This window comes from Heptranchias perlo, chromosome 2 (genome assembly GCF_035084215.1).
Source record: "Heptranchias perlo isolate sHepPer1 chromosome 2, sHepPer1.hap1, whole genome shotgun sequence".
NCBI lineage: Eukaryota > Metazoa > Chordata > Chondrichthyes > Hexanchiformes > Hexanchidae > Heptranchias > Heptranchias perlo.
In genome coordinates this window covers 139,553,285-139,565,325 of record NC_090326.1, presented here as the reverse complement: position 1 = coordinate 139,565,325, position 12,041 = coordinate 139,553,285, and the positions used below count along the sequence as shown (strand labels likewise).

Here is a 12,041-nt window from a genome sequence, read left to right as displayed (position 1 = left end):
ATAATTTTCCCCATGCAGGAACATTCTTAAAAACTTGAACTTGGCTTTTGATCAGATATGAAATTTACGTGCAAAACCTCTTGAAACTGTTTTTTAGATTTTTAACTTGCACCAAAATAACACATACTATAAAACACACACAGAGCAACCATTTGAAATAAATTCCACCTATTTTGAAATTACAAACTGTAAATTCATCCAGAAGAAGAAACAGGAAAAAGTAGAAATAAAAGGGAAGTGTAATACATTCATTTTCATTCTTGGTAAGATGTTATAACCAACATTGTTTCTTCAGAAGGCAATAATTGACTAATCAAGGCAACCAAATTTGTACATAATGTGTTTTTTTTTAAAACTCAAGCAACAAACCAGAGGTGTTTTGTAACCAATGTGGTTCTATTAAAATCTATTTGCGATCCTTGAACTACATAAGCATAGACCGACAGCAGTACAGAGCTACATTTCACAAAATAACATGTATAAAAAAAGTCTGAAATTAACTATAAATTCCAATTGTTTTGCAATGCTACTGAATATAACACTCTCTTTACATATAATTAGCCAATAACATACATTTTTCTTTTCTAAATTTCCCCTTTTAAAAGGTAGTTGCTTTTTATACAGGGCAAATTTCTTCTGAATTATTTTATTCAATTACCTTGCATACTTTTCTATTTTGTGTTCATATATAATAGGGCACTAAAAGAGCAATAAACACTTGTAAAAATAATATTACATTGTATTCTTCAGGACAGCATATGAGCAACACATAAAAATCTTAAATGCAAATGCTTAACAAATAGAACAACTTTAGCAAGTACTGCATTACATTGTAACAGGGTACAGTATATGTATATACACATTTAACTAATTGTTTTTACAAAAGTTTTTTTGTTCATTTTTTCACAAAATTTTAGTTATACAACAAACACTTAACAAAATATATTACTGTGAATAACTTTTGAGAAATGTTACAGGTTAAAGGTTCTGATGTTGTCTACGTAGTTTTGCAAAGCAAAAAATAAAAAGCAGTCTGAAGCTGCAGAGGCTTCATCTTCAAAGAAAGATGCTGTAGACATCAAACTGGTCAGAACTCAGAATACAAATGCTACTCTGATTTATCACAATAAAGTTCTTTCAAAGTTTTGAGTTCCTCGATTAGCTGCTTGTTTTGGGTTTCCAGCACTGCAACACGACTCTCCAGACACTTTACATATTCCTTTTTTCGACGTCGACATTCTTTGGCAGCCTCCCTGCAAACAGCAGAAGCAAAAAAGGAACGAGAAATACTTGATATGCTATGCAACATCAGGGCTTCTGGAACAATTCCAGTATTATAGGTCAACATGATTTCTTCCCCCCCCTCCCAAACTTGCAACTGAACTCATAGGCTAGGTTAAAATGCAAAGCAAAATGGAGTACATCATGCTCAAAAGTGTCCCTGTCCCAACTCCACCCGGTAGTCCATGGAACTGCAACAGAGTTCCTGGGTCAGAGTTCAAAAAGTATGAAAGTGGCAGTTTGAAGCTGTTAATCTGTTTTATGGCAGTACAAGTCTTTTAGGGCCTTGAGCTCCTCGATAAGAGTCTTGTTTTGATTTTCAAGCACAGCGACTCGATTTTCAAGACACTTGACATACTCCTTCTTCTTTATGCGACATTCACGAGCAGCCTCCCTGGAATTAACAGAAGGCACATCATAGCGACAGCCGAAAAGGGCAGAAACCGACTAATCTGTATACTTTGTCTTTGTAATGCCATCCTTAGAGTGCCACTTGAGGATCCCCAGTCTTTGAGCTACGACCTGCACCAACCAAATCAGAAGCTGCTGGTTCTGCCGGATCCCGCACAACACTCCAACAATCTAAATCATATCTATGGGATTATTTGCAGCCAACCAGTATGAATGTCAGGAATGGGACGCAGTTGGCTTAGCCCCATCGAACGTCTTTCGACAGGTGACATACCACATCAAATTGAAGTACAGTACTGCATTCAGATACAAGTTTCTGTCAGGATTGAAGTATATAGCCACAGCAGTGAAACAAGTAATTGGACCACTGTTCCTGGAAGCACTATTTTGTTTTTGGTTTTTAACACACAAATATGTGCATAATTATTTAACAAAATTAAAATAAACTATGTTAAAATTTGTATCAGCCCAAACTAAGACTTGTTTTTAAAGCAACAAGAAAGGCTCATCCTTCTAGTTATGAGATGACACAAAAAAAAGTGAAAGTCAAAAATTCTATCAGCCAGTTGTCCACACAATATTGAAGGAACTGTTAGCTCAGTATTCAATATTATCCATATTTTTCCTCAAAGTCATGTTTTTATAAAAATGTATGAAAACAAAGGATGACAAAAAATGTTAAATACTAAAATGCACTGGAAAATTTAAATATAAAACATCTGAAATGCCAGGGCAGTACAGTTAAACTACTTCGTATTTTCATCTGTTCGCTAATTTTAGCAAAAAAATGTCCCTGCCCCAACTCCATCAGGTAATCCATGGGACTGCAACATCTCATGCCTGGGTCAGAGTTCAAAAAGTACGAAAGCAGTACTTTGAAGCCACTTCTGTACTTTTTGAACTCTGTCATGTGTAAAGTGGTCTTCCCCACTTTATACTCATATATATTTTTTCTCTACAATTAGCAAGAGGAAAATATAGTGCCTGATTATCCACTGAAATCCAATACAAAATGTTTTGAAAAAGCTTATAAACTACCACAGCAATCACAATACAATGAAAGTACCCGCCAGCCATATTATAATGCAATCCTTATGCAATCCAAGCATTTTACATGTTATATTGGGCTGCATGGTATCACCTTAATCACCCGTAACTTATAAATGCAACATATAAAGTTAAAAACTTAAGACCATCATCTTTATAACCAATATAAAGCATCATGACGGGCACCCTAATAAGATGGGTGAAGTACAGTTTGTAAGTTGACAACCAACAATATAATTATGAAAAAAAAATGTAAAACATTTTAAAAATGTTTTAAATCCTTCATTTTTTCAACAGCGTTTTCTCCTTATTGCTTGCAAACTGAAAAATAAATAAATACTACAGTGGATAAATGAACGCAAATATGTACTGATTATCTTTAATTGAATGCTAATTTCTCAGGGTTATCTGTTTTGCCAACTTAATACTTGTGGAAATATTTTTGTAGCATTTCATACTGATGCTTACAAGTAGCTATTTATTGCCAAATCTTATCTACTATGGATAAGATTGGAAGTGCATCAAAAAACCTCATTCAATACTATTTTGTTTTTTTTTAAAAAGTCACGTCAACTCTTGTTTATATACAGCAATGGCAAGCCTGACTTTCTCAGCTTCCCTTCGCACTTGTCTTGTGTGTTCAACCTGTACTTCTTGCATAATGGAGCATCAGTGAAAGTGTTCAAGCAGCAAATTTAAAGTCAGTCCTGAACGCATCTACATGCAGTTTCCTTTGTTTTCATTCAGTAAAGGCAAGCTCAAGGATTTTTTTTCTTGTATACTGAGTAAAGAGCAATGACTTAAGGGATTCAAGATAGCTCTGTCATAATAGAGCAGATCAATATAACCACAGTTAGTGAGGAAATCATGCAGGAGGAAAGAACAGGAGGAATAACCATTGGCAGGCAGTAAGATTAATCTACTGATGCATGACGATATAGCAAAACCAGGGACATACCAGGGAGAGGGCATGCTACTGACCCACAGCTCGATTGCTCAGAGCAGACATATGGCATGACTAGGACAAGCAGACACTGCTACATTATAATCAGAGATCATCAATCTGTGCATGTAAAACTTCTACTGATTTAATTTTACTTGCATAAATTATTGTTCTAAAATACACTGCATGGAAACAATGTTGGTGTTTGCAGCAAAATATACTTATAATAATATAACAAACTGTCAAAAGAAAGCAAAGATGCAAAATATTTTTATTTCATGAAATTGAGCACATATTCTGAATTTTCATCAGAACATTAAAATAGTACACTACAAAGAGAACCTTCAATTTATTGATACCTAAAAGAAAAATAAATACACAAGCACTTGCCTATGTATATTTATAATATATATTATATACACACATAGTAGTTACCACCCAAAAACTTTTCTTAAAAAGAAATTATTTGCAAAATTCACAGTCAGAATTTTCAACAATGCAAACCAGATTACATTACACAGTGAGAAGAAAGGTTTCTGAATAGTCACATTCGAAGACTGGTGCAAATGGTGACCAACAGACTGTAACTTCAGGTTATTTTGGCACAGTGAAAGAACATTTATAAAAAGGTTAAAAGTCAGCAAGTTAGCAACAGGTTATTTGAAAATACAGCATTTAGATTAGTTCCATGAATTAGAATGTTAGATTCTAAAGTGGTTCCCCCATGCTGCCAAATTACCAAATGTCACCTGTGCTGTTAAGGGAGGTGTAAAATTGAGGATAGACATCTCTCTATAGGAGGCAGTGAAAAATCTACGCCAGAGTCATGTCATGATCAGAACTGGAGCAACCTGTTTTGGCCAGGTTTCTTAAATTATGGCAGTAATACCCTGAAGCAAGGAACTCCAGATTATATGGAGCCAAAGGTATCTTTAAAAGTTCCTTCATTTTGCAGTGACGCCTCAGCCAATGACTTAGCCTTGGATCTTTTGGATACATCCTTGCATCAGTGTGCCAGTATGGATAAGCCTGTGGATTGTACTGACATTTTTATAATGCTAAAACAACTTGCCACAAAGCTATACAGTCAAGGGTCAGTCCCAAGCAGAAGTAGGAGGTGCATTAGGGCAAGCGGCTGAAGGCACTGTTGAAGATGTAGGTTTTAAGGAAGATTTAAGATGGGGAGAAATATACCAAGAAAAAGGGACTTAGGAAGATCCAGAGCTAGGGAGCCAGTTGGCTGATGGCTCTGCCTCCAATGGTAGAGATGGGGGATGGGGAAACATGCAGCGTGCAGAAGACTAGAAATGCAAGAGTGTAGAGTACAAGCAGGGACATAATTCTCAAGGCCATGGAGAGATTTGAAGCTGAAGACAAGGATTTTGTAGACGATGTACAGGGAACAGGAAGCCAATGGACGTCAGCAAGAATCGGGGTGTCAGGTAAGCAGGATTTTCTACAAGAGAGGATGCTGGTAGTGAAGTTCTGGATGAATCTATGCTAACTGAAGTCACGGGATATGGCAACACCATCAATCAACAGCTTAGTTTCTCAGCCAACAACCTCCACTGGCATTAATTCTGAGGACAATGTTAGGGACTTGATAACCAACATCAGCTACTAACTGGTACTGACTTGAGTTGGTACTAGTACAGAGGCTAACACCAGACTCTGCAACAACTGGCACTAGAGGAGTCTCCTCACTGTCTGCAAAATTTTCCCTTCAGCTCTACAAGCATCCCGCATAAACTGAAAGAGGATGCTTGGCCAAATGCTTTCAATTAGTTCAACTAAAATATGACTCTCTTTCTGACCTAGGGGTTGAAGCAGGTATTACCAAACCGGATTTCAAGGTCTCTCTTTCTCTCATGGCAACTGAGATTGGATAGTCACCTCCCCTAATCCCCTTCCAACTTAGAGCTGACCAACTCGAGTGCACACTGGCAAGTTTACTACAATAAAGGCAAGTTGGTGTTTTGGCATTACAATGGAGGCCTCGAGTCCATTCCAACGATTCTAGAGCTCAGGTTTGAGCAGGCGTGATTTGTGAAAATCATCACTGGATGGAAAACATAGGAAATATGAACTATGGTGGTTGTTGGCTCTAAACAAATGTAAAAACATGGTATGCACTTGAACCAGCAGTAGAAATCTCTAAAAAAAAACTCCAAGATCAAGAATTAATAAAACTGGTTTAATTATTTTATATGAAAAGTGACCCTTTTCTCAGTTGCAGTACATACTGTCTATTACAGCACAAATTTTTTAAAATGTGCAACACATCTGATTACCTATTTTCTGAAATCTTACCTGTTTTTCATTAGCCTGAGCTCCCGCTTACGTGTAGCCTCTTCCGCTAGCTGTTGTGGACTATGCAATGTCCCTGGCGAGGTCGCCATCACTACTCCTTGAGGTAGGGTGGTAGTTGGGGTTCGGATTTGGTATGTTGGCATATCTCCAGTGGCAGCTGCAGGACAGATGGAATAAATATTGGACATATGTACAAAATCTTTAATTTTAATGAGATATAGGCTAGTAGCAACCTTAAATCTTCATTACACACACACACACAATTACACTGCTTTGGAAGGTGAATCACCATATCATTTCTTACCCACATTTTTCTCCCCCACCAGTATTTCCACATAAGATCTCCAGTTAACCTGTTCTCAGGCTTCCCAATAACAACGTGCAGTTTTATTGCATCTTTACCATGATTAAAATATCTAAGGGGCTTCATAGAGAAGAAAGTTGGGAGGGATGAAGGCACAGTCGACAAGCGGAAACTTTTTAAAGACAGGAAAAGAAGTAGCAAGCCAAAGAGGTTTACAGGAGTTCGAGGGAGTATTGCTGAGGTAGCTGAAGGTTCTGTCACTGAAATGCACAGAAAGGGCACAGTGTAACATAGACTGAAGGGCAGAGTGTGCAACTTAGGGCTAATGGAGGCTACAAATGTTGAATGAGGAGAAGCTAGGAAGGAATATGTATACAAGAACATGGATTTCAAATTCAGTGTATTGGAGGACAGCAAACCAGCCAAACTCAGCGAAAGCAGGTGTTGGGTGAGCAGGATTTGGTTTGGGTAGCAAAGTTTTGAATGAGAATGGAGTTCGTGCAGGATTGAGCTTGGAAGGCAAACAATGAAGAAGTTAAGTCTTGAGGTAACACAAGAGTAGATAATGGTTTGGTGGTGGTGGTGAAGTAGGGGCAGAGGCAGACAATGTTTTGGAGGTGAAAGTAGTCTTAATGATGGATAGGATGTGGCATTTGGAGCTCAGTTGAGGATCAAATAGGATTATACGAGATGCATATCATCTGATTCAGTCTGGGGGAGCTATTGTGGAGTGGCATGGAGTCAGGGGTAATGGTATGGAGCTTATAGCAAAAGCCGAATAGAATAAATTTGCTTTTTTTGAATGTTCAGCGGAAGAAGTTCAGAACCATCACTACTTGATGTCAGACAGATAGTCTGACAAGCAGAGGTAGTGTGGAGTTGAGGATGGTAAAGCTAGGTGTAATCAACCTACATATAGAAATTGATTATGTGCCCACAGATAATATCGCTGAGGGGCAGCATGCATACCAGGAAAAAGAGGGAGCCAAAGATGCAACCTTCAGGTACTCTAGACACACTGTACAGGGCTAGAGAGGAGAAGATGGAAATGTACTTTTTAGAAAGGGACAAATAGGAGTGGAACTAAGTGAGAGTGGTTACCTGAAAGTGGACAATAGAGAAGCCATGGAGGATGGAGTAGCAAATTATGTCTGCAGAGAAGTGAAGGAGGACAAAGAAAGATAACATGGCACAGTTGGAGTTACAAAGAATGTCACTGATGACTGACTACAGTGATCTTGATGCTGTGGGTAGGGCAGATGCTGGATTGAAGGGATTCAAAAAAGGAGTTCTTGGAGATGTGAGCACAGAGCTTGATAGCAACAATGCATTAAAGGACCTTGGAAAGGAAAGGAAGGTTAGACATGAGACTCTACTGCTTTCGAACTGCCTGCATGGAAATTTGAAAGTAGCCCAATGAGGACTTTTTAAAATAATTTCCCTCACCATCTGTGGGAAAATGTCTGGTCTTTGCTCAGTACTCCCGATACTGGAAACTCAGTGGAGTGAGGAAATCAAACCTACATCCCACCACTCCCTGGGGGCTTGCATCAGTGCTTCAACACACTGTGCTACTGTGTTGCCTTTCGAACATCAGGATTAATATATTTTAGCCATTAAAAACAATTAATCGTGATTAATCTCGTAATTAAAAATTTTAATCTCAGTTCATCTTGGTTTTAATCGCATATTTAATTGGTAGGACTGCTGGAGGGGTCAGATACCACTATTAAACAGTTAGAACAGAAAAAGAAATAACACAAGGAGAAAATAACAAAGAAGGCGATTGTATCTTGGGATACTCAAAGCAAGCACTAAGTCCATTGCCCCTATCTCACTGTAATATACAGTGACCGATGTTACAGGGACCTCTTCACCTCCATTTTTGCTATATGCTGCAAAATGAAATAGCGTCATCAGTTGGCAACTGTCTTGTACCATGAGATCAGGCCAGTCAAAATGTCTCTACCATAAATTAAAAGATATGTTCTCTTCCAGTTCATTAACATTTAATTATGTATTTATATATAAATTAGGGATGTGAATTGATAGCAGTTAACTTCTGCGATTAACCCATATTTAAAATACTAATCTCCAAAAAAAATTAAAGCATTAATCGCAGGTTAACTGCGATAATCGATAGCCCTACTCCAAACGTGACCATTGTGCTTTGGGTTTCTGAATCTAGGTATTGCATGTAAATTAGAAACAGTAGTGGTCCAAATACCAATCCCTTGGGCACTCTACTCAGTTCTTCCCCCGCCGCCCCCGCCCCCCCCAACTCTGACATAACTCCTGAGGAGTACTTGTTTTCTACTCTTCAGCCAACTTCTTATCCATTCCCAAGTTTTATGCTGAATCCCCACAGTTTTGAGTTTAACTAATAGTGTTTTGTCTGGAATTTTCTCAAAAGCCCTTGGTCCCACCAAAGGAAGTGATATTAATTATAAATGACAGCTTGATTTACTTTATAACATTTTCACAGCAAAGGCTGAGTTTCCTGCCCAGTCAGGACTTCAAATTATACTATTTATCAGTTTTTAGCATTTTATGCTTTTAATCTTTAAGTATTTGGTACCAAAATACTAAGTTAATATTTTCCAAATGCATCCTTTTGTGAATACTTAAAACGAATGGTATTTTACTTAATTTAAAACCCTACCAAAGCTTCACGTTGATACGTAGCAGCTGATCATTTATTACCTTAGGAAATCTAAATACTGCTTTTTATGAAAAAAGCGTAATGTTTTGAGTTTATAAATCGCAGGCCTTAAGATGTTCTAGTTTTAGCTCCAGACACGCCACTGCATTTAATGATAGCGCCATTCTCCCTATAAATTCAGCGACCCCATTATCCAATTAAAATGTGCCCCATTATTGCTTTTGCAGCATAGGTTGTGTTGATCTACCTCAAGCTTCATGAGGTTACGATTATCACGGTTGGAGAAACACAATTATCTCCAGTTTCACCTTTCCATTAAATTTCTCCTCGGGAGTTAGCTCTGCTCCCTCCCCCATCGCTCTAACCATAAAACCAGTGCACGTGGAAAGGCGTAACCAAATGGCATTCTGTGTACTTTCTCAAGGCAAAAAGGGATGCAAGGATAATCCAAAACTAAAAGTCACTTTAAAAAAAATATTTAGTAATGGGATAATACCGTATTAAGAAATACTTTGAAGCCCGTCAGTTTTTCCTCGCTCAATTCAGTTAATCGTAGAAATTTGAAGAAGCTTACTCAGAAATCTTGTTCATTGCATGATTGAAAACGTACACTGAAGGAGCCTGATTTTTCGTCCAGAAAGGTTCAGATTTCATCAATCATGCATTTTATTTCAAACACTTTTTGTTTGCGTTTTATGTCAAATGTTATTCTTTGAATTTATCTCTCGGTAAGAAACGAACACCAAATAATCCAGTTCTTAAGAAGTTTATTGTGTTTTTTTTTAAATACCAACCATCGCTAGAGCTGACAGGAAGTCTGCTGTGCCCAAATCTGAGCATTAAAACACAACATTTGATTGTATAGATACACTTTACAGAGCTTGACATACCTGAGATTAACTCATATGTTGATTAGACACGTATTTTCCTTTAAATACATTGAACGAGCTACGTAGTAATAATTTAGATATTTCTAGTGCCAACCAAATGTTGTGAACTCTTTAGAAAATCTCCTGTAAATTATATATATATATAAATTAGGACTGTCAATTAATTGCAGTTAACTTCCGTGATTAACGGGCTTTAAAAAAATAATCTCCCCCAAAAATTGACGTGTTCATTGCAGAAGTTAATTGCGATTAATTGATAGTCGAATATATTTACAAATCGTACAAGCCCTCGGGGCTCAGCTGCGACATTTACTTGTGCTCATTACCATAAAACATTTGATAGCTGTTAAGTCAACTGTACTATATCTCAAGCAGAAATAGCCAAAAGCTGTACATTCTACAAGTTGTTGACTAAACAATCCACCTACAAGATGTTTTCAAGAGTCAGATTATGAACTTATGACAACATTCTCAACTGTGCATTAGCAAATTGATCAGATTATTTTTTTTGCACAGTGATGATTCTGACGCAATTAACGGGATAGCAACAAAGGATTCCAAATTTCAATTTTACCACAGAGATACAGGATTAGGTTGCAGTATTTCAAGTCATACATTTTATGCTGTTTTCAAAAGTCAGACCACTAGCCTACTACATGTACAATATACATTAAAAAATCTAGTCTCAGCAATACACTTACTAGTACTGTGGTAAGCAGCAAATATCCATAGAATCACAGCAAGTGGCAGACAAACCGAAAGAGGGTGAGAGCAAAAGACACACACTCGCAGTTCCTGGGAAAGAGGCTCATATCCAGGAAGTGTCTTTCAGAAGATTTATTTACAAACTGGCTAACCTGCTTGTTATTAATCCTAGATAACTGATGCATGGTGCAAGCAGTTTATAAACATCTGAGGTCACAAGCCAATTATTGTCCTCCCAGTATCAAGTCCTGTTCAACAAATTTAAAAATAGCAAGATTGGCAACTTTTCCAGTGATAAAAATAAGTTTGCATAAGTATAATCAGTTACACAAATTATTAGTGAACACAGGTGTGTGAGACATGAAAATGGATTTATACTTGCTTTGCTTGTAGAGAGGTAAAAGAATTTTGAGAAATTGAAGTCAGATTTTTTTATTTTTGTTTGAGTGTTTATATAAAATAAACTGAATTGTACATAGCAGGATGAAATTACAGTTATGTCATACATTTGCTTCTATACATGTACAGCGCTGTAAATTAAATCTTGATTCTCATATGGTAAAGTAAAGCCTTAAGTGGACAATAAGAAATTCAACAATAAATCTGTAACTACAGTGGATTCCAATTACTGTAATGTTTTAAAATCATCTTCCACTAACTGCCACTTTTTCCTTGAGTTTTATTTATTATAATTCAACCTCCTTTAATTTATCTGCGATCTCTTTTGCCAGCAGTCTCATTTCCCTTCTTGAACCAACTGGCATCATTGTGGCGTTTTCACAGTAAGTTAGACACTGCTTTATAACAGGAGTGCTATAACTTGTAACATAGATTGCATATTTTGCTGCTAAGGGTCAGCTGTTTAAAGTCCACCCCATTACGGTTGTCATATCTAACTGTAAACAGATACATGCTAAATTAATTATGTTATTTCTACAGGTGATGCAAGATTGCAGATTGGCGCTTGTACATTTCTGGCTCTAGGCCAGAAGAAACCAGCATAAAATCATGGTTTTTTTCTTTATTTCCCCCAAGTGCATGTATATAGTTGGCAATCTGCATTGTGACAGACACGCACTGGATGCAAAATTTACACATTAGCAGATTACCCAGGGGTTTGCTCCCAGTGAATTACAGCTGTTGTATGGAGGTGGGGAATGTGTAAGTGATAAAATCAGTAAACATTTCCAGTGAAAAGATTTGGAAAGAAGTTTGCAAGGGATTCCTCCAGAGATGGTGAAGTATTTTTTGATTTGTTTCTGGAAAATAAATAGTGATTTCCTTACTCACAGCAGGTTGATAAAATAAATTTGTATTCTCACCTACCATTTTTGCATGCATAATTAAATAAATGCGTGTGTAATACAGAGGAGTAGATCTTTACCTTTACTGTCTATCTAAGGCAAAAGGGAAGAAATATTTTTTAAAAATTAATATAAAACTAATTTGCATCATTTTTTTAAACCAAGTATCACTTCAACAGTGCTT

General features: G+C 37.1%; 1 protein-coding gene across 9 annotated transcripts in view; it reads right to left on the bottom strand.

The window, feature by feature from the left end:
- Positions 1 to 327: 327 nt before the first annotated feature.
- Positions 328 to 12,041, bottom strand: part of LOC137344593 (cAMP-responsive element modulator-like) — a 140,343-nt gene continuing 128,629 nt past the window's right edge. For 6 of the 9 annotated variants that reach the window (XM_068007670.1, XM_068007675.1, XM_068007682.1 and 3 more), the window contains 2 exons: positions 5,993 to 6,149; positions 1,167 to 1,675 (listed from right to left, as the gene is read on the bottom strand). In XM_068007670.1, the coding sequence (XP_067863771.1) occupies positions 1,531 to 1,675; positions 5,993 to 6,149 (302 nt within the window). In that variant the 3' untranslated portion in view covers positions 1,167 to 1,530. Of the gene's footprint in view, positions 1,676 to 4,038; positions 4,712 to 5,992; positions 6,150 to 10,549; positions 10,654 to 12,041 lie in introns of those variants that run through there. The other 3 variants (XM_068007734.1, XM_068007711.1, XM_068007716.1) reach the window with 3 other exon arrangements.